This window comes from Brachypodium distachyon, chromosome 4 (assembly GCF_000005505.3).
Source record: "Brachypodium distachyon strain Bd21 chromosome 4, Brachypodium_distachyon_v3.0, whole genome shotgun sequence".
Classification (NCBI taxonomy): Eukaryota; Viridiplantae; Streptophyta; class Magnoliopsida; order Poales; family Poaceae; genus Brachypodium; species Brachypodium distachyon.
The window spans coordinates 31690635-31716947 of NC_016134.3; the positions used below are offsets into that span (position 1 = coordinate 31690635).

General features: G+C 48.8%; 1 protein-coding gene and 1 long non-coding RNA gene across 3 annotated transcripts; both read right to left on the reverse strand.

Annotated features, from left to right (window-relative positions):
* Positions 1 to 443: 443 nt before the first annotated feature.
* Positions 444 to 1681, reverse strand: LOC112272442. 2 transcript variants are annotated; one of them, XR_002966211.1, is made up of 2 exons: positions 1511 to 1681; positions 444 to 816 (listed from the first exon to the last, which is right to left on the reverse strand). It is a non-coding gene; the product is annotated as an uncharacterized LOC112272442 (long non-coding RNA). The 2 variants fall into 2 exon arrangements; XR_002966212.1 differs by having other exon boundaries at positions 444 to 1344.
* A 1083-nt stretch (positions 1682 to 2764) lies between these two features.
* On the reverse strand, positions 2765 to 22362 carry LOC100839549 (E3 SUMO-protein ligase SIZ2). Its single transcript, XM_024454626.1, has 16 exons — positions 22303 to 22362; positions 17564 to 17644; positions 17244 to 17292; positions 17098 to 17173; positions 16832 to 16991; positions 16134 to 16267; positions 15669 to 15737; positions 8450 to 8528; positions 7752 to 7827; positions 6976 to 7049; positions 6710 to 6817; positions 6154 to 6315; positions 4328 to 4432; positions 4169 to 4249; positions 3141 to 4074; positions 2765 to 2904 (listed from the first exon to the last, which is right to left on the reverse strand). Exons 1-16 carry the CDS (start codon positions 22360 to 22362, stop codon positions 2765 to 2767), a joined length of 2388 nt encoding a protein of 795 aa, XP_024310394.1.
* Between the last annotated feature and the right edge of the window lie 3951 nt (positions 22363 to 26313).

Below are 26313 nucleotides of genomic sequence, written 5' to 3' on the forward strand. Positions count from 1 at the left end.
CCTCTACCTTTGTGGTAGAGCACTCCTCCAAACGGAGACGTACACCGATCCCAATAGGTGGAACTCCGGTGAAATCTTCGTCTCCAGGTGTGGTATCATTTTGCCATTTACATTCTTGCTATCTATTGTTGCTTCGGCTATCGCTTCGGCTATTGCAATTCATACTAGGGTTGCATTCACTTTAGAGAATCTATTAAACCCTAGGATTAAGTGTTTGTATCTTTCAAGAAAAAAAAAGAAAAAGTAAAATTTGTTAGTCGCCTATTCAGCCTCAACCCCTTTAGTCGACCATACCGATCTTTCACCTCTGTTATGGGCTCTCCTCTAATATTTAGCTATGTAACCGATTAGCACTTTCAGAACCTCTAATGTTAGCTATGCGAAACCGTAGCTGTGTGAAGCACTTCATTCAGAAATGAGGTTCAGTTTTCTGCATCACATCATTACATAAAGTTACATAAAGAGCTCTCTTACATAAACCATTTAACATCAAATCTTCCTTCAATCGACTCTTATTCTAAAACCAAAGAGCTACATGAACGGGTTCCTGACGACTAAAATCAAACCCAACATGATGATACAAGCATTAAACAGTTTGGCAACTTGCATCTCATCTTTCTTCAACTCAATCAACTTTGTCAGCTTCTCATTCATGCCCATTAGCTCTTCCAAAAGGGGCAAATCTGCCTTTCCATTGCCCTCCTCTGCCATTGCCCTCCTCTGCTCCTCCATCACATGCCCTTGCAGCTTCCCTTCCATTTGAAGCTTCTCAATGTACGAATCCATCCACATGAAAAAGCTACATTGTCTCAGTAACTACAAGAACATCAAACATGGCCCATCAATTTCGAGAGCCCATCAATTTCAGCCCCAATTTCAGCCCCTTTAGTGCAAACCCTAGAATCCTAAAATCCCAATTTAAATCAAAATTGAATGAGAAGCGACGGCAGGGATGGAGAAGCGGTGGCGCGGCGGTCGGTCGGTACAGAGGAAGCAGAGGAGCGCGTCGGGTAATAGGGAACGGGGGCACGGGCTCTCCACGGGCCACCCCCTTTTATTTTTGTACTTGTAGGGCCCACAAATAATGGTCAATAACTGACATGTCGGGACCACAAGTCAACTTCTGACAATTGGGACCCACGCTTAACGCAGGTGGGACTCGCATACTAACTAACAATCCCCGGACAGCCTCTTAGAACACCTGGATTTGGCTTCTTGCACTAACAGCCCGGTGGTGCATTTTGTGACCTCGCGGGTCCTCCAACGCTTCCATTTGTAGAGGGTATCATTTTGCGCCTTCTTCGTGTAACCGTGAACTTCAATGGTTTCCAAAAGCAATGATCTCTGTGAATTTCCCCCCAAAACTGAGCCTTATATGAACATGAAATATGCTTTAAGTCGAGAGAGTTTGCTGCTGCCTCTCTCTAACAGTCCTATAACCCAGCAATGCAGGAGAGTGGAAAAAAGAATTGGGGAAAAAACAGCAAATTATGGGGACCAAAGGACTTACAGCGGCCGTAGAGTTGCTCTCACTGGAGACGCGGACGCCGGCGCTTCCCTACCTCTGCTGCCCGCCGCACGCAGCTCCCCGCACGACGGCATCACCGCCGCGCGCCCTCCTCATCTCCGGTCGCCGGAGTGAGGGGCCGGGGATGGAGAAGAAGAAGCAGAGACTGACTGCGAGGCAGGAAAGGAAGACGGTGGAGAAGGCCTTGCTCGGCACTGCCGCCGCTAATGTCTGTTCTTACCTGGGCTTGGCCCCTCGGGATGGGCCGCAGCCCATTAACTGGGCTGGGCCGACTATTCTTGACTTTCTTTTTTATCGGAACTATTCTTGACTTCTTGTTATTGCCTTTGCTCGAGCACCTTTTGTTTTTTAAGCGGCCGGTAGCTTAGCTTAATTTGGTGAGAGTAAAATGCACTAGAGATCCTAATTCTTTCGTAAAAGTTGCAAGTTAGTCACAATTTTTTGAAACTGCACGTTTAAATCCTAATTGTTTCGTAACTGGTCCATCGCAGGTCCTATGGTGGCTCGGGCAAACGCGCAGTTTCAAAAAATTAAGACTAACTTGAGACCTTTACGAAAGAATTAGCATCTCTAGTGCATTTTACTCATTTGGTGATGGACGGAGATAGAACTAAAATTATTCATTTTGTGGCTTGCATTCGCAATGTTGTACAACAATGGAGTTGATTAAATTTAAAAATAAAGGGGGCAGGGGCATTTTTGGCTCAAAATTTTAGATCATTTGAAAAAAAAAATATTTCTGTCTTAATGCTGCTAATTCCCATGCATAAATTTCCTGCAGAAAGGGGGGAAATGAAATAAAACATCAAGACATGGGACATAAAGTCATAAACTCTTTAACTTCAAGCATGGAAAATATACATATTACATGTACATCTCCTTCAGTTGCTGCCATGCTACAATATTTGCCTACAGATTGACAGACAGACACAACGGAGCTAGCTAGCTCTATAGTACAGTACATTTTGCACCTGTAACTAAATTCTGCTGCCTCCAAAATATGATCACCGTGAGCCCGCAAAAAAAAGACTTTATCAGAGAAAAAGACCAGTTCTTGTATAGATGCTAGTATTACTGCATTCATCCTCCAACATAAGACAGGAATGACTGGGGGTAACCACTCTCAGATCACAAAGGAAACCGGAGCGACAGTTCCACGGAGGAGACGACGACATAGTTTTGGTTCGACGCCTCGCGCCAGCAAGCAAAAAGTACGGAACATGGATTCTATGGATGCTAATCGGAATCTGTCTCGACGTTTTGTATCAATCTCTGTCGAACGGAGCGTGGCGGCTGAGACGATGAGGAAGGGCTGCCAGATCTATCTCCAGCTGAGTCGTCGCCGTCGTCATCCACCGCGTTCGTGAGAACTGAAGCTGCACACAGGGAATCAAATGTTACATTTTTTATGGAAGATTCAGAGGCATGGTTATATAGGTCACTGTGCAGAATTAAGATGGGTTGGGAGACCCCAAATGTTAGAACCTCCGATGGAGATGTATAGATTACTATCTAAAGCACTTATAATGGACGGATAAATCATAACAAACTGCAGAAATAAGAAGCTAGTTGACTTTTCTGTCAAAGAAGAAGCTAATGAGTTGTGACATACCATCTAAAGCTGGGAGTTCATCTCCAGGGTTCTTCCTTTTCTGAGGATCACTTTTGGCATTATTTAAACTTTCATCAGAGCAACCAAGACTAAGAGATACCCCCAAGTCACTGTCATACCCATTTTCCGGCAGGTTTGCTGCCACACCCAGATTAACCGAAGAAACTGGCTCATGCAGAGATAGTTGGTCGGCAGGGCAGTTCTGCGCTTCACCTAGATTGTCCGTTCCATTCGTGCCTGGATTATCTTCGGTACTTGAAGGATACTCCCAAAATGAAAGTCCCAGGTCAACAAAGTGATCACCAAGAAAAAATGGGGATTCAAATGAACTTCCTTCAGGTTGTTCCTCAAGCATTCCTGATGTCTCGCCTGGGTTGGGTACTGGAAATAGATTCCCACTATCCCCCAGAAAGGCACTAGGAGACAAGACCTTGACATTTTCATCATCCGAGTCGCTCAGAACTATTAAACCCTGCTCTTTACCCACGGGAGAAGAATTGAGGTCATATGCATTGCTCGTAGACTGGTCAAATTGTCCCGGTTCTGAATTATAACTTCCATCTTTTGTGTTCTCATGATCAGTACTGCTTGTAAGGGTGGCACCGTTCCCACTTTCAGGGTGTCTTCTCTGATCGTTATCATAAGACGGCATCGAGTTAACGCCCCCTCTCGGGCTAATTTCCCACTTGCCATTGTTGTTTTTTCTGAGCCCCAACTTAAGACGAGAACCCAGCTCTTTAGGCAATGGTCCTTCTTTAGTCTCATGATTTGCAACAACGATGTTGGATTCGGATCTTATATCTGTGGACATACAGAGAGTACCATCTGGTAAATGCCATTGAATTAGATCCTGCAGTTCAGCTCCACCCTTGGCTCTCCAGGAACCATCAGGCTTGACATCAATTTCAGATATATCATCTCTGCAGCTTCGAATCTTGATCACCAAAACACAACAACGTCAGCAAAAGATGCATAATTTGAATAATATAGATGAAAACATGTATACTTCATTTAAAGTATGAACTAACCAATGAAGTGATGCGGTTGAAATAAGGATCAATGACCATGTTGTCTACAGAATAGTTCTTCAAGCAAATTGGGCATTGCCACTGCAGACAAGGAAATGTAGTTTGATTATACAAGGGAAAGAGAAAAATAATTAATTGCTGTGAGAGAAGTAATCAGACCTTCCGTGAACGTTGATTAAGCTCCACAAAAGCTTCTAAATCAAAGCAACCCATGTGAAGACAGGGTTTGAACCTACCAGCTACCTTAATCCTTGAACCAGTCATCTGTCAAGATAAAGTTGCTTTTTCATGATGAAGACGTGTTTTACAAACAACCGTTGGTTTTGGCCAAAGATCAATCACATGAAGATGCACACGCACAAACGATCACACAATTATTTGGCAAGGGCGCGCATCGTGTATTCTATTTTTCTTTTTTTTTCTTTCTCAAATATCTCACGCTCAAATCCCACGTTACAAATTTTATGACCAGGTGTGTATATATACACAACCCCGCTGCCTAAAAGCTAGACCTACTTGGACTGGAGCTCTAATCAACAGCTCAAACTAGGAAACCAACACCGTAACACACTAAGGATCCTAACTTGACTCAACTACACAAGATTAGTCCTAACAATTTCCCCCTAATTTTGAAGTTGTTGTCTTCCGCGCTCCTCCTGCTTTTGGCTCTCTCTTCAGCTTCACGACTCGTCGACTCAACTCAACGCATGATCCTGACCTACCAGCCCACGCAGACACATCTCGCGTGCTACTTGCAGATTAGACACGCCATTAATCTCACGCAGGAACTCAACTAAACTAGTCATGATCCCACTACACGCCAAGCTTGATCTTCTTGTCGAGACATGCAGATGACCACATGCCACCTTGTCTGAACGCACGTCGATCTCTTGCTCCGATGACACACCATATTGGACAACCTTTGACCGTGACACACCTCCACTGCAACAGAGCCCCACACAGACGAGCACTTGGACACAACCATGACTCACGGACGCTGACGCTAAAACACATAACTCCTCAACGAGCTTGCCAACGACAATTTGTCCTGATGCCGAGTACTTTCCAGCAATCAGTACTATGATCTCCCGTCACTAGAAGATCGGCCCACCACAACGACTACTCGATCCAATCCGCCGCACGTTGCTCCGTCAGGAAGCCGCTGATTGCCTGCTCCGATCGAACACCACTCCCTCGCCAATCACCCGCTCTGATCCACGGACGCCGCTCCGTTGCCGTTGCCCGCCCCGAGACGCTAGCACATCGCCTCCCCGGGGCAAGCGCGTCTTCAAATCTTGACCTCGCTCTGATACCAAATTGTTGGCTTTGGTCCAAGGATCTACTACGCGCACCTACGGCAACTTGGAAAAAAAACTCGACGAGCTCTCTACTAACTCGCCGGCTGCCTCTGTCCGCGGAGAACACGCACGCACACAAGAGATTATTTTCCAGCCCGTAAGCAATTGCTTAGTTCTCCACCTTTATTCATACTAGTACAAGTTACCGACTCATACTAGAGACCAGAGTCCAACCAGGACACGGCAAGCACATCTTCCGCTGCACATGTCCTAATGAGACTCAAACTCTAACCATAAACAACTCGTAAACTACCAAGTTTGGATTATTTCCAACAATCACCACGGATCCTACCTTGACTCAACTACACAAGATTAGTCCTAACAACGACATCAGAAACATAATGGTTAACTATGCAAGGACTGCAAAAGCAAAACATACCATCAACCAAACAATATCATATTGCCAACATGGATTGTATAAAGGCATCAAGGTTAACAATTGATAGACAAAGATGATGACTCTATTTCTAGAGGAGTAAATTTAAGCCTTGGGTGTCATGGCTGACACAGAACAATGTCAGATGGCAAATGCTGATATTTGATGATCCAATGGATATGAAATCAGGTGCAGCATATTGGCAATATCAGTATGGATCTAAACATAACGGTGATGGCCAGAGTGCTTACGGGGCATCGGAGATTTACAGAGACCGAATCAGCCACAACCTCGATATCACTATCACTGCCTGCCTTATCTTCCTCAGTTCCACCACCAACACAACGACGCACACGGGCAAGGGCATCATCAAACTTCTCACCATCCTGTTCCTTTGGCACCAAGTTTAGGACCTGCGAATTAACAAACTTTTACAAGGGTAATTGTAACAATAAGGCAGGGTACAAAATCTCAGACATCGAATGTTCCCAGGTATCAGCTTGCTTGTGGTAACTTCTGAGTGAACCTTTCTGGTTTTCTCTTGGAGCTCACATACAGAATAGTTTTTGAATAGCACAGTTCACTATAAACCAGAAATCCTGGCCAGGAAACAACTCGGATTTGGAACCCTTCTATAACATACATTATCAATTTAGTGCCATCTTTCATGACCTAAAATAGCTATCGTCCTGAGGCCTTACAACGGAGTTTAAGTGTTTTATCATCAAAATACCATTGTCTGCCAAATATGTATTTCTGGAGAACAATGGAAATGTGGAAACCCACAATATACCATAAAGAAATTACCTCTTCCAGAGATCTCTTCTTGGCAATTCTGACACCGAAACAGAATGCACGAGAGTCGCTACTAGTTAGAACAATCTTATTAGGTCCTTCTTTCAAATAATCTGTTATCTGGGAACAGAAAATTGATTAGAATCAACAAATATCCAAACAGAATATGTATCAGGTAACTGACCAACGAAGACAATTTATAAAAATATCTGAGAAAATCATTCTCAAGCTTAAGCTAATAAAGAGAACAGCATGCTACAGGGCAACATGATACTTACAACAGGACCATCATCTCTACCATTGGCCCCTAACTGCTGTGTAGCCTGCCTGTTGACAACATTGACACGAATACCTGAGAAAGCAATGAATTGCCAACATGAATAGTTAGACCTCGCTAATTGAACATACTATTCAATACGAAAGGATAGTTGTCGCTTGCCACGTCATGTATCATGCAACTAAGCCTAAAAATACTACTCTGTCCGATCCTAAATTCGTGTCGTGGTTTTAGTTCAAAGATAACAATTTAGGATCCGAGAGAGTAGATCATATCTATAGCTAACTTATATCAATATAAAGGCACTCATAAGTTCATGAAGCCATAGATGCATACATATTTGGAGTTACATATCAATCATAGTAATAAGGTAGGGAATGCAGCAGAAGATGAGCTAAATGGTATCAGTGCAGCAACCAAGGCCAATCCTGATCACATAAAGCTTGAATCTAAAATACCGTGCAAAACCTTAAGCTCAACACATCCTAACAGTGAAAAAAAATGATTATGCAAGGGGGATATGAAGTCCATCCCTTTAATCAAGTGCATGACAGAGAACAAAATGCAAATGTCTACGACTAGGTACAGCCCATCTACTAATAAAGTAAAAATAGAGTATAGTTAAATATGTGCCTTCCATGGACACACTGAATTACATGACTCGAGAAACGAAATAAGTGCAATGAACTCGAGGAGGTGTTTTTTAAAACAGAAAAAGTATTATCCTTTAAAACCTAACAGAATATGTCTCTACACATGGTAAGCCAATGACAATACCATTAACTTGCATTCCAGAATATAAAGGCCAGTGCATCCTAAAGGGAACTCTGTCATTGAGAAGGATACACCAAACCTGCAAGAACATAAACGATACAAAGACACCCAAGGTCAGAAATGGATGCGTGATATTGTCTTCTAATATGTCATAAGATATTGAAAATTGAAAAATGTAGCCAAGGCTGAAAATACTTACGAGTTTACAGGTAATGTCCGTTCATCCACAACTCTCTGCCACCACCACAGCAGAATCAATGGGCCGGCCCAAGATCAACAACGAACCAGGCTTGTACTACCTATAATTTGCAGTTGGGCTCCATTTATCCATCACTATCAACAGTGCTTGGCCCACCGCACGCAGAATTAATGAGTCTAGTCCAAAATCGGCAGAAAACCTTTACCCATTCCACTATCAACAACGCTTGGGACGCACCGCACGTAGAATTAATGGGTCTAGCTCAAAATCGGGAACGAACCCTTACTAAGATGATCTAAAAAGACTGCAATTAAGAGGATAATTGTATGTCTAAGTTCCGAACATAAATGATTAATAAAGCCCGTAGCAACACATAGGGAAACTTAGCTAGTAATTTCTATTTGACAGTTCCTAATCATGCATGAGCAAAGAAATGGTTATTTAAAGATGACCCTGAACAAACATAATAGTACAAGGAAATGGAGAAGGAAACGGAACTAACCTGAATGTCATATTCATCTTTCAGTATCATGTCTCTGTGAAGTCTTGACAACTGAAATGTTTTCTCGATAGTATATAACCTGGACATAAGCACAAATCACAAACGAGAACTATGCAAATTGCAGAAGAATCATGATTCAGTTAAGTTGTATAATGAAATGGAAAGGTATGTTTGTATGCGGAGCTTCGGTGCGGCGAGCAAAAAAAGAGATGAGAGAGGCTCCCGTCCCCCGTCCCCCCCCCCCCCCGCGGCGTCTCGCCCGGCGGCGATGGAGGCCACCAGCCCACGCCCCACCCCCGCCCCCGACCACCTGCCGCTGCCTAGCTCCCCTTCGTGGTCCACGCCGGTCCGCTTCTCCTGGGCCGACGCCTGCGAGGACGAGGAGGAGGGGGAGTTCATCCCCGACTCACTGCCGCCGGCGGGCCCGCTGGAGCTTCCCCTGACGGTCCCCGCTCCCCCCGACCATGCCCCTGACTAGATCTACGTTCCACCACATCGGAGGCCTGCACCCGTGTCCCCTCCTGGCTTCAATTTGGGATCTCGCCCAGCTGCCGCATTTACTGTAGATCTTCCCCCTCCACCGACCGGTTCCCCACCACGCGGCCAGGCCAGACTCTTCAATGTGGCTGGAGGTGGGTGGACTCTGCCGCCTCCACCTGCTGGGCAGCCTCCCCGCGGACAGCCCCGTCTTCAAGCCAACGCGCATTCAACTCCCTCGCAGACGGTTGGTGAGGCTTGGCAGCAGGTCGGGTCACATCGCCGCTCGCGAAAAGACCCGCCTTCACTCCGACGAGATCGGTCTGCGCGTCGTATGCCCGGCGCCGCTCGGCTCAGAGGCCCTCGTAATGCCAAGGCGCAGGAGCGATTCCTGGAGTTCAAAAGGCGCACTTGGGGCCGTTGCTTTCGCTGCCTAGCTCGCGACCACCGCTCCTCCCCTTGCCGTGAGCCCCTCCGCTGCCTCGAGTGCCACGGGCGCGGCCACCGCGCTCGAGAGTGCCGGCAACCACCTCCTCCTCGCGCGGCTGCTCCTCCTCCACTGCCCCTGCATCGCACGGTGTTTGATTCCCGCTCCTGGGCTGCCGTTGTTGCTTCGGCGCCTGGCCCCCAACTGCCGTCGCCACGCCTCCAATCGCAGGCTCCTCCCCCACCACGCCAGGCCATGGCGCAGCAAGGACTTGGGGCGCCGGACACGCGCCCGGACGAGGACACCTGCATCATCCCATTCTCCTTCGACATCGACAACGACATGCGTGAGTGGGAGACTACGGCGGCCATCGCCTGGGCTATCAACGCGCCGCGGCGTCTGGAGGCCATCGACGCCGACCGTACCATCCGCGCCGAGTTCCGTCTCAGCCATGCCGACGTTGCCGTCACCCCGCACCACCCTCAGCAGTTCCTGGTCAAGTTTGTGCATAAGGCACACTACGACGAGGTGCTTCAAAAGGGGCGGGTGTCGGCTCGGGGCACTGCCGTCCAAATTAGGCCCTATCGGCCCCTGGAGCACGCCTTCGCCGCCGCCATGGCCTTCTGGGTCCATCTTCGCCTGGAGAAGGCCCCTACCTTCGCTTGGACCCCGCGCATCGTCGAGCGCATCATCGGCCGTCGCTGCTCCTTCGATCGGCTGGACAGGCAGTCCGCGTTCATGGAGAAGACGGACACCCTCGACCTCTGGGCTTGGATGGCGAACCCAAGCAAGATCCCCAAGGTGTGTGGCTCACGTTCATGGGCCGCTCCCTGAACGAGCGCGCCTCTGAAATCCTCGCCACCGACTACAGGCATCGGGTGTCAAGCGCGGCACCACCTTCCGTGTCATCGTCCACCTCGACACGGTCGAAGACTACACCACCGCCCCCCGGGCTACGAGGGGCATGCTGGGATGCCCTTCAAGCCACGAGTCAACACCTTCAAGTGCACCTTGGGACAGATCGATGGAGTCCCGCCGGCAAACGACGCTGCCAAGGAGATGCGGGACGACGCCGACTCACGGAACAGGTGCCGCAGCAGCCGGGGGAATGACCATCTGCGCCAGGCCCCTCGCCGCCGTGATGACGACGAGGATGATCATCGTGGACGTGAATCTCCCTGCCGCCCCCGGCATGGATCGGGGGACAATCTGCTGATTGTCCACCGGGAGCGCACGCGCTCTCCCCGACGACGGGACGCTGAGTCCAGTCGCCATGGACATCGCTGCGACGCCGACGACACCGACGAGCCGAGGGCCTCGGACGCGCTGGGCCGCCAGGCCGCTGAACAGGGGCTGCAGGCCCTCTTCTCTGCGCAGGCCAAGGAGATCCAAGCTGGCCTGCGGGCCCATGCCGCCAACAAGGGAAGCGAGGAGCTCCAAGGACTGCTGGACCATGCCCGCGACTACCTCCTGCGGGCGGAGGCTGCCGCGGCTAGCCTGGGCCTGGTACCCCATGCGACTATGACGCGCCCGGGCTCCCTAGCCGCGGCCACGACGATGCCTGCTTGGCCCATGCCGCCATCTCCACCATGCCGGAATGAAGCCCGGTTCGTCTCCGTCGAGCCTGCGCCTGCCTCTGCCTCTCCGCCGATCGTGGCCCCGGCCGCGATGGACCTCTCGGCAGTCTTCGCGGGGATGGAGTTGGCTACTCGGGCGGCAGCTTCACCGACAATGTTGCCTTCCTGCTCGGCGGAGGACGCACCTCCTCTGCCCGACGTCGCCGACCTCCACATCATGACCCCTCCCTCCACTGTGGATGTGCAGGTTACTGACGATACTGTGGATCGCGCTGCCGAGTCTCCTGTGCATGTCCCTGACGTTTGTGTGCAGGTTCCTGATGCCCCCACGGCTCTCATCGACGGTCGCCCTGTCACTGGCGTTGACGAGGACCCCGGGGCCAACACGGAGGTGGGCTCAGAGGTGCCGGACGACTGCACCGTTGCAAGCTTCCTTGCCGCCATCGCCAAGCCGACAGCTGTGCCGATCCTCCCTTCGCCGACCCCGTCTGCACCGACCACGAACAGGGAGATCCCGCCGGCTCCCCCCAGGCGCAGCGGGCGCTTGTCCTCCAAGAAGAAGACGGCGTCTTGTTCTGCTGCTGTACAGGAGCTTCTCGCGCGCGTCTGCGGTCTCATGGACCCTGATGCCACCTTCGACGACAAGAGCCGGGACGCCTACGTGTCGCTATTCAAGACGCCGCTCTCGGCCCCTGTGATCCACGCCATTGAAACCTTGGTCAAGCAGGTGAAGAAGATCAGAAGCAAGCCCAAGGGAACCAATCGCAAGGTTGCTGCTTCAAAGAGGCTTCCTGTTGCTGATGATTAGTGCCTGCTACCAAAGGTGGTGCGTGGTCCTGCCTGTGTGTATGTCTCTGCATGTTTGTATCCCTAGGATTTCCCCAAGCAGAGGGGGTGTCGCTCATGTTTGTGTGTCGTCGTACTTCATTAAGACTGTCGTCGCGTCTCCTAGTTGTTCACGATGTTTCCAACTTCGGCCACTGAGCCGCTGCACTGCGCTACTATGTTGTTATGTCGATTCATAATGTTAACCTCCTGTGTTGGAACGTCAAAGGCCTCAACAACCCGGCTCGCCGCTCCGTGGTCCGGGACATCATCCGCGACACGCATGCCATTGTGGTTTGCATCCAAGAGACGAAACTCCAGCTCGTCGATGGACGCGTCATCCGCGACATTCTCGGTCCCAAATTTTGCAACAATTTTGCCACTCTTCCTGCCGCAGGGACCCGCGGTGGGATAATCATGGCTGTCTCTGATGATTACTTCGTGCTCTCTGACATTCATTTGACTACACACTCAATCATGGCCACCGTCACTATGCACGGCGAGGGGATTCCTTGGTCCTTAACGTCGGTTTATGGGCCCAGAGTGATGCCGAGAAACTCCTTTTCATCGACGAAATTAGGCTACTACAGCCGGTGGTGAAGGCGGAATGGGTTCTTTTGGGCGATTTCAACCTCATCACTAAGGCCGTGGATAAGAACAACACGAACATCAACCGTCAGCTCATCGGCAAGTTTCGGGGGGCTCTGAATTTCCTGCAGCTTAAGGAGATTAGCCTAGGGGGGCGATGCTTCACCTGGTCGAATGAGCAGGAAAACCCGGTGCTCACAAAAATCGACCACATCTTCTGCACTGACGATTGGGATGTGTTGTTTCCGAACGCCCTCCTCCAGGCGGTGCCAACGCTTTGCTCCGACCATGCTCCCCTATTCCTCCAGGGGGAGCCGACCCGATGGCATCGCCCGTCTTTCAAATTCGAAGAGTTTTGGCTGCAGATGCCTGGCTTTCAGGACACGGTGGCAGGTGCGTGGAACAAGCATGTGGTGGCCCAAGACGCCCTCCGCAGGATCCACATAAAGCTCAATTGCGCGGCGAAGGCTCTTAAGAAGTGGCAAAAGGAGCGTTTTGGTTTTTTTGACTATCAATTGGCCATTATCAAGGAGGTTATTTGGCGCATCAACATCGCCGAGGAGGAGCGACCGTTTTCGGTGGAGGAACGGGGGCTGAGACGGCACCTCAAGAACAACTACTTGGGTCATCTCTCCGTTCAAAAGGTCAAATTGCGACAACGCTCCAGGCTTACTTGGATCAAGACAGGGGATGCCAACACCAAAATTTTCCACATCCGGGTGAATGATAGGCGAAGGAAGAACTTCATTCAGCATCTCCAAACGCCGCAAGGGATGGCCATCACTCAGGCTGACAAAGAAACGGAGCTTCATTCCCACTTCCAGAACCATCTTGGTGCGGCGCACTTCAGAAATGAGACTCTTGACTGGTCTGCTCTTGATGCCGATTTCTCCGAATCTGAGATTAAGGAGGCGGTCTTCGCCATGCCCTCTGTCAAAGCCCCCAGCCCGGATGGCTTCATTGGTGCCTTCTTCAAGTCCTACTGGGAGACCATTAAGAGTGATGTGGTGGCGGCCATCCTCCAAATGGCGGAGCTACGAGGAGACTGCATGCACCTGCTCAACTCGGCAAACATTATTCTCTTGTCAAAGAAGCCTGATGCCACTCGGGTTGGCGATTACTGTCCCATCAGCTTGATACACAGCATGTCCAAGATTTTCTCCAAGTTGTTGGCTTTGAGACTTGCCCCGGAGCTGGGATCGTTAGTGTCCAACTGTCAAAGCGCGTTCATTAAAAAATGGTGCATCCATGATAACTTTCGCTTTGTCCAGAATTCAATCAAGGCGCTTCACTCCTCTAACACGCCAAGTCTATTCCTCAAGCTTGACATCTCAAAGGCTTTTGATTCTGTCAACTGGGCTTACATTCTGGAAGTGCCGGAACAACTTGGCTTTGGCCCGCGCTGGCGGAATTGGATTTGTATGTCTTTCGCTTCGTCCTCTTCGCGGGTCCTCCTCAACGGCTGCCCGGGAACCCCCTTCCGGCATAAGCGGGGTTTGCGCCAAGGGGATCCCCTCTCCCCCATGCTCTTCATTTTAGTGATTGATCCCCTCCAGATCATCCTGCACCGGGCGGAGGAGTGCGGTGTGCTACAACGGGTCGGCGCCCGGCCGATACGCTGCAGGATCTCACTGTACGCGGATGACGCTGGCATCTTCGCCAACCCTTTCAAGTAGGAGCTTGCGACCATCTCTGCGATTCTGGAGCACTTCGGAAATGCGAGTGGCCTCATCACGAATGTTTCCAAGTCTGAGGTTTTTCCCATCAGATGCGAGGGCATCAACGTCACGGACATTCTGGACGACTTTCCGGCTAAAATCTCGGCCTTTCCCGGCAAATACCTAGGACTCCCCCTCCACTTCCGTAAGCTGCGCAAGATTGATTTTCAACCTCTCATTGATAAGTTTAGGGGTCGCCTTGGGGGTTGGAAGGGCAAGAACCTCTCCCGCGCCGGCCGGGTCACTCTCGCCAAGTCCGTCCTCACCTCCACGGCCACGTACCAGCTCACCATGCTTAACCTTCCTAAATGGGTTAGGGCCACACTCGACAAGATCACCAGGGGTTTCATTTGGAAAGGCGAGGACAGCGACACTGCGGGCGGCGGCCATGCGCTCGTCAACTGGAAGATGGTTTGCAGGCCAAAGGACCTTGGTGGCTTGGGAATGGCTGACCTTGAGTGGTTTGGAAGAGCTCTTAGGCTTCGTTGGCCTTGGCTCAGGTCGACGGAGCCAGATAGGCCTTGGGTTGGCTCTTGTCTTCCTTGCGACAACTCCGACATGGCCCTCTTTCGTGCTTCGACCCGCGTCTCTATCGGGGACGGTAAAACGGCTCTGTTCTGGCATGACAATTGGTGCGGTGGGGGGCCCTTGTGTTATCGCGCCCCGAAGCTTTTCAAGATAGCGTCCAGGAGGAATAGGACTGTTCACAAGGAGCTTCTCCAGGACAACTGGATTCGTGCAATCAGTCGGCTTTCGACCGTTGCCCAGCTTCAGGAGTTTGTTGACCTGGCTTCGATGCTAAGGGACATCACTATGGATCCTCAACGTGCTTACTCCATTACTTGGAATTGGACCTCTCACGGTATCTACTCTTGTCGGTCCGCTTACCTTGCCCAATTCATTGGCTCCCACTCGAAGTTCTCTGCTTCTAAGATTTGGAGTGCTCATGTTGAGCCTAAGTGTAAGATCTTCTCCTGGCTCCTTCTCCAGAACCGTATCCTCACCGCCGACAGGCTTGCTATTCGTGGATGGCCCCACGACCCGATCTGCCAGCTCTGCTTAGGGGCGCCCGAAAACTCTACCCACCTATGCAAGGACCGCCAATTCACAAGGAGTGTTTGGCGTCTTGTGGCCGATTGGACTGGGGAGTCCGCGGCCCCGGCTAACGGGTTCGGTTCCATCGATGGCTGGTGGGAGGCCTCGCTCCAGCATGCGGGCAAGGTTCCGAGGAAAAGATGAAGCGGCCATCTCATCTACGTCTGGTGAAATGTCTGGAAGGAACGGAACCGACGAATCTTCAACCATACGCGCCTACCTACGTTGAGGTCGCCCATCTTGCGGTTGAAGAGATTAGCCAGCGGAACTTGGCCTTCGGTTTGCCTACCGCTGGCTTTGCCATTGAACCGTATTAGAGTTTGTTCTTTTGATTGTGGGTTTGGCATGTTACCCTCTTAAAACATTGTCCCCTTGTAAATATTCATCTGTTTCTTCTTAATGAAAAGGCAGCGCTACTGTCCGTTCCTCAAAACAAAAATGGAAAGGTAGGTGGAACTTATGTGTACTGCAATAAGCAAATGTGCTTTGGTGACAAACAATGTGTAACTCACCCATCTAACGCTGCTATAGAAGGAGTTATTGCTGCTGGAAGTAATGGATGGTTAATAGTGACCCAGAAACTGCAAGTTACAGAAGAAAACCATGTCAGAATAATAGGCTATCTAATACTGGGACCAAATCATAACGGACCTGAGACCTGACTAACTAATGTTCTCAGCTAAAAAGTGTAGAGAAGGCAGGCTTATGGAAAAAATAGCACATAAAAGAGATACGAGTAGATCAAATTTAAAGTTGGTCGGTAAGGAGAGTTTCATATATGATTAATCCTACAGGAGAACTCAAACAATCAAATGCATGAACATGAGACAATAGAGATAACTTGAAACATCACATGATTAATGGCACTGGCACAGGACCGCAAATAAAAATTAATTAAGCAAGTGAAGAAGTGATCTTGCATGGTTCAGCAAGGATGAATTTGCTATTACATGAAGTGAAAGGTTAGAACAACATACGGGTCTGCCCTGCTAATTCGGCACATATCACAATAGAAGCTGGAAGGTAATTCTGGAGGAACACTGTCCCCAGGCTCCTTAGGTATGATGACACAATCAACATGTTGCCATACATTGCATTGTGGGTTATCACACTGAAAAGGACCAAAAACAAATTTCAAAGGGAAATAAAAGCAAGGGAACCTGTCAAGTACAAAATTACAGAATGCTACAATACATGAACGATGGAATAGACACAATTAGTGCACATCCCAGGATTTGGGCAGCAACACACGCAATCCTAAAGCGCCTGCTCTAGCGTGTGTTTGTACACGGCCTCTCTAGGCTTGTAAATATTCTTCTACCTTTTCAATACAACGAGACGCAATGTTTTTGTGCTTTCTCGAAAAAAAGAAACGATGGAATAAATAAACACTTAAAATGCACTTTATAATAGTGATATTCAGGACTACACAAGCTTCTAAACAGAAATAATGCATAGTAATTAGCTGCTTTGAAGTTTCAGAATATCTTTAAAAAATCGTTGCTTTGAATTTCCAGAATATGCAAAATGCCAAAATGAACTGCTTGATAATTCAGCATAGGATCTGTAGATTTAACATGATTAATGGAAGGATTTTGGAGGTCCTATTGAACTGGTTGTAGGTGATGAGAAAGAAACCAAGCAGTCACAGTCATACTTGTCGTGAGAACTGTACCTTAATCATGGATCCAGTGGCCATTGAGTTACGACAGGGGCAACGGACCATGACAGCCAACTGAGTAGAATCATCTGGTTTCTTTTTAGGCTTTACACCATGACCTGGCTCAATCTGGCTTCCAGAGACTGAAAGAGCATTTACAGGATCGTGCATCTTTCTACAAATAGTAAGCAAAAGTTGATTGCATACAAAAACCTTATAAGAATCAATCTGGATAATGCAAACATAAGGCCAATATGTGGGAGACAAAAATGTAAGCGCACCTAAATGTTTCCTCGACTATTTTCAGCACTTCGTTTTCAGCCACCGGTTTCTTTCCTAAGCCATAACTTTGAGAGACTACAAGAAGAAAATGAAAGATGACTGCCCGGGAAGAAACACCAATATAAAAATAAATAATGTAATGTACCTTGATCATGTTGATCATACAATAGTGCTGTGATTTTTTCCACTAGTTCCTGTAAAATGGTTCAGGAGTAAAATTTCCAAAATATAATACTTTAAGACTCAGGAATTTAATGAGTTCCAAAAAATGTTTATGCCATTAATATGGCGCCCATGAAAATCCAACAAATGTGCCTTCCCACGAAATATGGCATTGACACATAAAGAGTTCCAAAAAATGTTTATGCCATTAATGTGGCGCCCATGAAAATCCAACAAATGTGCCTTCCCACGAAATATGGCATTGACACATAAAGAAATACAAGAATTGCAGTTTCACTGAACCTGCTTCTTTCCCTGCTTCGGAAGTCCAAGCTCAAACAGGACATCCTTTAGCTCATTCAACCGGAATTGCTTTAACTTCTCCTGAAAACAACAAAGCCTTTAGCAATCACCCATGTAAAGTGCAATAGATATGCCACTCAATTGGGTTCACCCTTTTAGTATGTATGTATGATATGACGGCCAAACTATACAGTCATTTTCATCCCTCTACTTGGTAAGAGAAGCATCTTGACAGCACAAACAGGAGTAAATATACACGACGAAGTAAATTCAGTACAGCATGTAATGTAAGAACCACAAGTGGGAACAACACAAGAGCACACAATGACACATCATCCTTCCCAAATGGCAAAGTAGCGTTTCTTGGTAAACAAAGCTAGGCAATTGATACGATCAACTGAGAGCTTTCTGCCCACTAAACCGCTAAACAAGAACATATTAAAGCAACCAGAGTATATATCCAATCAAACGAGCAGAGAAATCCTAGGCCACGACCCACGAAAGGGGATCCGATCATTTTTTTTTCAGGAAACACACTTGAGGGTGCGCCTATTTGTATTAAGGAGAAAGGCCTAAGCCAAAATACAAACAAAACAGTCCACAACAGAAATAAGAACACAAAAGGGAGAAAAATCCCTAACAGAAAAAACACTCCTACTCTCGCAACAAACCCACAATCATCCACCTCTTACGTTCCTCGTCGATGTCTTTCGCGAGCAGCCTCTCCGGAAGGCTTCGGTCATGGAAGATGCGACGGTTCCGCTCAAGCCTAAGGCTGCGAAGGGTGAGGAGGATAATGCCCCCGAGCGACTTGTGGGAGGCGATCGGCCAAGCCAAGAGAGATCTCTCCCACCAGGACCGAATAGAATCGGAGGAGGAAGGGGAGAGAGACCCCAGTCCACTGGCAGTCAAGACATCGAACCAAACTTGTCGAGAATAAGCGCATTGAATCAGCAAATGGTCAATCGTCTCGAGCTCTTTGTCGCACAAGGGACAGGTAGCATCTTCAGCAAGCCCCCGGTAGAGCCGGCGCTCGCCCGTCCAACAACGATCGCGCAATGCCGTCCAGGCGAAAATTTGAAATTTGAAGGGGGCCTTGGGACGCCACACGAAGTCAAAGCGCTCGGCCGAAGCACCGAGGAACAACGCCTGGTAAGCCGAACAGGAGGAGAGAGTCCCATTCTAAGTCCACTTCCACACAAAGGAGTCCCCATCCTGGGAAAGAGGAGGCATGAGGGAGTGACGCTCCCAAACGCGAAGGAACTGCCCAATCGCGACGAGCGAAAGCCCACCACAAATGTCCGAAACCCACGCGGCCAAGGGCAAGCCAGAAGCCACCGTGCGCGAGAGAATCGCCTTGGGCTTGATCAACCTGAAGAGCGACGGGGCCAGGTCCTCAATGCACTCGCCGTCAATCCACCGATCCTTCCAGAACAAGATAGAGAGCCCGTTGCCCACCCGCGAGGAGCAGGAAGCATGGAAGAAGGAGCAGGAAAGGGAGGCGGACTGAACGTGAGCCGGCAGCTCACCGGCAACCTTGGACAGCCAAAGAGCCTTAGATCTCAACGCGATGTTGAGATAGGACAAGTTGTGAAGCCCAAGGCCGCCGAGCGTTTTCGGCCGGCAAACGATGTCCCAGGCCACAGGGCAAGCGCCGCCCTTAGCCACAGCGGCACCCATCCACAGGAACTTCCGACGAATTTTATCAATGGCTTTAAGAACCCACAAAGGAAGGTCAAGCGCAAGCATGTGGTAGATCGGAACGGCCGAGAGCACCGAGCTAACCAGCACAAGACGGCCCGCCGACGAGAGCATGCGGCCACGCCAAGCAGGCAAGCAACAAGCCACACGATCCACAAGCCCGAGAAGAGACGTTTGTTCAATTTTCCACAGCACAAGGGGAGGCCCAGATATTTGCATGGGAACAAGGCGGTAGCACAAGGCAGCCTCAGCGAGGGAATGAGCTCAGAATCCACACGGATGGGGTAGACGTTACTTTTGGTGAAGTTGGGGCACAGCCCCGAAGCGTCCCCAAACAGCGACAAGATCTCGCGTAAGGCATCCATCTCCACCGGCGAGGCTCGGGCGAACAACGCCACATCGTCCGCAAAAAGGGAGATACGAAACTTGACAGATCCTTGCGGAGAGGGCAAAGAGACCCGATCGTTCGGCCAAATCCACAAGAACAGCGAGCGAATCCATCACAAGGTTGAAGAGCATTGGGGACAAGGGATCACCCTGACGCAACCCCCGACCGTGCCAAAAGCGATCCGACGGGAACCCATTAATGAGAACCTTGGAGCTAGCCGAGGAGAGCATGAAGCGGATCCACTCGCACCAACGAGAACCAAAACCACGGGCCCGGAGAACCTCGAAGAGGAACGGCCAAGCCACAAAATCGAACGCCTTGGCAATGTCAAGTTTGAGGAAGAGAGTGGGAATTTTCTTGCGATGGAGGAATTTGAGCGAGGATTGCACCGCACATAAATTATCTTGGATAGACCTTCCACGAATAAAGGCACTCTGATTAAACCGAATCAAATCAGGCAAACGACTCCCAAGACGCAAGGTGAGGAGTTTGGAAAAGATCTTGCTGAAACTATGAACCAGACTAATGGGCCAGAAATCTGAGAGGGACTCTGCCACATCTAGTTTAGGGATGAGAACCACAAGCGCTTGGTTGAGCGAACCAAAACCCCTTGCCTAGAGATGGAAGAGAGCATCGAGCGCAGCCAGCACTTCCACTTTGATGATGGGCCAGCAACATTGGAAGAAGCGGATCGAGAACCCATCGGGACCCGGGGCCTTGTCCGGCGGCATGGAGTGAATGGCGTCCCACACCTCAGCCTCTGACCAAGGAGAATCCAACGAAGAAAGGTCCGGAAGCAGCGGGTAAAGACGGGCGAGATCAAGAGAACGGAACCGCGGAGCGCCCGGCCCTAAAGCGGCAGCAAAGAAGTTATGGGCCACCTCCTCCATGGCTTGGTGATCAGACGAGATCACACCACCAATAGATAGCCGATGGATGAAGTTGCGCTTTCTACGCATGGCAGCATGGGCATGGAAGAACCGGGTATTAGCGTCGCCCTCTTTGAGCCACAAAAGCCGGGATCGCTGACGTGCAATGGTCCGCTCAAGGGAGGCAAGAGCAAGACAACGCCATTTCAAGAGCTTGCAGAAAATGGCCTCCTCGGATGAGAGGGGGCGCAGATCTTGAGCCGAGTCGAAGCGCAGAATGAGCTCATGCGCGAGGCAGAGCTGCAACTTGATATTCCCGACATTTTGCTCACTCCACTTACGGAGGCCGCCAGCCGTAACACGCAGTCGCCGATCAAGGTCGAGCAACGGCGTAGACAGGCATGGAGCCGCCGAGGTCCACAGACGAGCAACCTCCTCAGCGAAGCCCGGCAAGAAAGGCCAGAAGCTTTGGAACTGGAAATGGCGCTTGATCGATGCAGCCGGGGCCAGGCTCATGAGCAATGGCGAGTGATCCGAAACAGAAGAGGAGGCAACAAAGAGGATGTTGTCGGGGAAACGTAATTCCCAGTCCACAGAACCAAACCAACGATCAATCTTCTCGAGGGTGGGGTTTTCGCGCTCATTAGACCAAGTGAACGAGCGACCAACAAGCAGAGCGTCCTTGAGAGTGAGCTCATTGACAAGCAAACGGAAGCAGCGAATCCAGGAGCGATGGACATTAGGATTGTTTTTATCTTTTGGATCAAGCAAGAGATTAAAATCTCCTGCCACTGCCCACATGTCCAGGAAGGAAGCCCGCAGCTCACGCAATTCGTCGAGGAAGAAAGGCTTGAGAACATGGTCCGTTGGGCCATAGACCGCCGAGAACCACCATGGGGATCCACCCTGAGGACAAACACGCCCAGAGAGGGAGAAGACACCCGGAGAGAGGGAGTCGATAACCACATGGGCAGACTGCCAAGCCATGAAAATTCCACCACGCGTCCCAGCAGCCAGCAAGTAATCAAACCCATCGAAGCGGGCATCAATTAAGGAACAAACGTCAAAAGCAGATACAGACTCTAATTTGGACTCGATCAAACATATGACAGACGCATCTGAGTGGAGAACCACAGCCCTAATGGCTCTACAGCGGCCCGGGTCGTTAAGACCCCGGACATTCCACATAAGAAACGAGAGGTTGGTGTCATCCATGAGGAGAACCTACGTCTACAAGGCATCACCAGTTAAGCTGGCGCAGCCTCTACGGCAACACCGAGATTAAACAGAGCAGCAAGCGCCTCGATGTCCACAGGCCGCAGCGGATGGGAGAATTTCTCTTTATAGCGTTGCAGATCAGTATCCGTGAAGGAGGAGCCTGCGTCAGAGATGCCAAGCTTGGACATAAGGACACCTTGAGCTTTGCGGACCGCCGGGCAGGACGCCTTGGGGTGGCGTGCAAGACGAGGGCTGCGACGAGGCGAGAAGCTCGGTGAGAGGAGCCGGCAACGACGTTGGACGACCGGGACGGAGAGAATGGGCTCAGGCACGACAGCCTGGGCAGAGTTGAGGAAGGCCAGCAAGGGCTGGGGTGTAGGATCCACAGGCTGGGATGCGGCAGCCCCACTCAGATCAGCGGGGATCCGATCATCGAAAAGAGGCTTGGAGGGAACGGAACACATCAGTCATCTCATCACCACCAGATTAAGCGTGCAGTAAAAACAAAGAAGCCAATCAAAGCATACGCATACGAGGCGGGAAAGGAAAGGAGCGCCCGATACCTTGCAGGCGGCAATGTCTGGGTCGTCGTCGAGCTCCGGCTCCATTGCCGGGTAATCCATTGCGCCAGGAGACGAACAGGCGCCCGTAGGGGCACGGCGGAGAGGAGAGGGTTGGAATGGAGGCGGTTCCGGGGCGAGGTGTAGGCTGGAGACGGATCGCCGTCGCGGAGGAAGAGGACTGGCGGCGGCGGCCGGCGGGCGTTACTGCTGGCTGCTGGACTTCTCTCCTCTTCAATTCTCTTCTTATTGTGATGACGAAGACAATGTGAGGGGAGATCAAAGGGGCCTGGGAGTGACACGTGTACCTTGCGACGCTGGCACGGATCTCAAAGCACTACCTCCCGACGCCCGCCGCTCCTCGTTTGTCGTCTAGGTTTTTTTTTGCTCGAAAAAGGAAGGGTAGCGGTGACCTCACGGCAAATCAGTCACGTGGTGCTTGCATGGCGTTTCCCCTTTTTATTATTGTCCCGTTTTGCTCCGGTCCGCGTGAATCCGGAGATATGATCGACAAATGCCGTTCACGTCTGTTGTGGCACGGTTCGGGGGCATTCACGTGTCTTTCTCTTTGTATGATGCTACTTTTTTTTGTTGGTAGGGTCTCGCTTTGGACACGAAAACTCATGGATCTTTTTTTTCACCGTGTCATGCAATCCTCCTGTCCCCTGTGCGTGCACTTCTTCGCCATGTGGTCAATCCTCCCCCTTTCCTAGCCATGTTCATGTGTGTACTCTTTAGTTTTCGCCCCCAACCACATGTATCGAGGGATCGACAAATGCCCTTTGTGAGCCACTCCTAGCGTGCACAAACCCGTGGCCATTCACGTATCTTCCTCCTTGTCATGCTGCTGCTGCTACTGCTTCTTCTTCTTCTCATGATGATGATGACAATGTAAGGGGAGAGCAAATTGATCTGAGAGTGACATGTGCACCTTGCAATTGCTAGTACTGAGGTCAAAGCATTTTCTTCCTTTCTCCCGCGCTCCTCTCTGATCATGGCGAAGAAGGAAGGTTAGCGGCAACCTCATGGCAGACAGGTCACGTGCGTGTGGGTTCCTCCATTCTATTCTTGTCCTGATTTGCTCCGAGCATATATAGGGATATGATCGACAAATGTCGTTCACGTCCCGTGTGGCACGACTCGGGGGCATTCACGTATCTTCCTCCTTGTTTCTGCTAGTGTTTTCGTTGATAGGGTGAAGTGAAGGGATTGCTGAAAAGCACCATATAGCCCCCTCTCATCCTCTCTCCAAGCTTCATATTTCCCTTCACATAATCTTTCCAATTAATCATTTTCCCATTTCCTTTTTCTGACAAGTATACACTCATCAAGATGAGTGCCAATTCCACCTTGAAAAAACAAAGTCCAAGACTCCAAGTAGCAGAATGGCCGTGGAGGGTCTGGACCTAAATGTGTTGCACCTCTTCTGGGCCACAACACCGTCGCTGCTGCCATCTTCGGCCCAGTAGTAATCACACTGTCATACACAATATAAAGCCCAGTAGGAGTCATGTACATGATTGTGATCTCCGAGGAGAGAAAAAAAAAAGCCCAGTTTCTCTTTTAGAACAGAAAAAAAAATCTTTTAAGAGAATGAAATAAATCAAACCAGCTGAAGAATAATACAGCAAGAGAACACGTGTGATCTGAACGGCCTTTTCCATGACTTGACTCTAGTGGCATCGCAGCAGGCAACAGCAGCAGCATGCTTTTGTTTTACTTTTTTGCAGCACCCAAAAAGGTTCTCTGATCGATCGATCCCTGCATGAAATGAAATGCAGGAAGAGGGAGTGAGAGAATAAGAATATTCTCTCTTTCTCTCATTCACAATTGTGTGCATTATTACTCTTTGCACTCAATCAAAAGCTTTTTTTGTCCGAAAAGTCTCTCCGTCTTTTCGCGCAGTCAAAAAATTCAGTATGACAGTCTGAATACATCTTGGAAAAGACGGGTGATCGATAGTGGTGGCGGAAAAGGTGAATATTACGGGCTTTTCTCGACGGTGTGCATTTGTCGATGTAGGGGTCGTCGAAAGAGCAATCTCTTTCCTTTTTCATTATTAAGGAAAAGTATGTGAGACTTTGCCACCTGTTGGAAGGAAGGAATATCGAGCACTAATGCTCCAAGAAGAGATCGATATATTCTAGAATTCGTTGCTTACGGGAAAGTTGACCCATATATGTATTTTCGACCGAATAAGAAGAAGAAATGAAATAAATCTAGGGAAAGTCAAGCTTCCAAGGCAACTACTACTAGCTACAGAAGCAAATGTTTGGCACCCTAGAGAGCACTTTTGGCTTTAGGCCAGGTAGCTAGGGAGGGCCCACCCTCCCCAACCCTAAACCCAATGGACCATGCATTGCTTTCATCAGAAAGATACTTGTGCTACAAACTGTAGGAGCAAAGGACCAATGGAGACATGCATGCATTGCACATGGACACTTGTAGAACTACAAGAAGAGATATGCCTTTGTTGTTTGTTGTTCGTTGATGCCACGTCGATTTCAGAGAAGAGATCTAGAAGGGGAAGAAGAAGCATTATTTGGACTTCTTGATCGAAAACAAGTGGACATACAGATGCATTGTAAGTGCCTACAGCCTAACTCTCTGTTATTAGTGATAATCAATCGATTCTATAGTACTAACTGTATCTGATTAAAACACATGTATGCATGTCAGCTTCAGAGAAAAGTACTGTCTTTCTTTGCAAATGACCAGATGCAGGATTACTGCTGCTAATAATTTCTTTCTTTGTGCTTGGCCTTTGGATGGATACAGAAGAATTTCTTTGTGCTTGTGCGCGGCGAAACGATAGAATGAACGAATGCTTGTCCGGCCAAGAGCCGAGGAGCCAAGACACTGACTATGGACACGTTTGTGTGTACCAGAATCAATTGCCATTCCATTCCATTCAAGCTAGCTTATTACCTAACTGAGCAAGATTCCCCCACTCAGATATGATCTATCCTGTGGTGTAAATTAAACACCACCCAGTAGATCAACTATTTCCTGATCAACACACGTTATGTTTGGAATTTGGAGAGCTGATGATTTTAGTACAGTACTTTTCTCTGAAAAGGCGACATCGACGTTAATTTGTACGTTGACATGAGGTCGTCCTTGCAAAAGTAAAACACATATATAATAGAAGAAATATAAGTAAAACTTTTCTTCATTGCCACAAGTAAATTCCTCTCTCTTTATACTCCTATGAAAGCTAGTGCAGGAGCCACCAGTAATTAAAAGTCGTTTGATTTCCTCAAATTAAGCAGAGAGATCTTTTCTTGGAACTCACAGGTTTCCTTTGAACACATCATTATCTCCAAAAGGGCATCCAGGAGCCACCAATAATGCAAAAGGTCTAGCCAAGCTAGCTAGCAGCTGAGAGTGACATGCATATGTCTGTATATGTATGCCAACAGACGCTGCCTGTGGGCCCTGCTGCCACCTTCGACCCATTTCATGTGCCTGGTATATATTGGCTAGCTGATTTATCTCTCAATTCAGCTGACTCTTACACCGTACCCAACCCCAAGTTATGAATCTCCACTTTACCTTCCAAGCTAAGTTAAATATATATGATTACATATGTACATGTTAATTAATTAATTACATGGACCTAGCTATACTACTCAAGATCGATGTATACGGTTTTTTTTGACCTCGTGATATCATTATAACTAGCGCCCTTAGCTAATACTTCCTCCGTTCCTTTTCCTAAGATGTTCTAATTTTGTTCTAAATCAAAGTTCTTGAATTTGATCAAGTTTATAAAAAAAATAAGTCAAACTTTTAAAATTCGATCAAATTTATAGATAAATCTACCAATATTTATAACTTCAAATTAGTTTTATTAAATACATTTTGATATATACTTGTTGTATATTGTAGATATTAATATGTTTTATATAAACTTGGTCCAACTTTTAAAAGTTTGACCTAGGACAGTGATAAAATACTTCTTAAATTTTGGAATGAAGAAAAATAGCATATGTTACCGAAAGCACGTGAGAA

Excerpts from the sequence above, each read along its gene's own strand:
- LOC100839549 (XM_024454626.1), bottom strand. The coding sequence starts at position 22,362 with ATGGATTACCCGGCAATGGAGCCGGAGCTCGACGACGACCCAGACATT. Across the intron at positions 16,268-16,831 it reads CCACTGGATCCATGATTAAG|TGTGATAACCCACAATGCAA; the intron begins GTACAGTTCTCA and ends GGTCCTTTTCAG. Across the intron at positions 15,738-16,133 it reads CGAATTAGCAGGGCAGACCC|TTTCTGGGTCACTATTAACC; the intron begins GTATGTTGTTCT and ends TGTAACTTGCAG.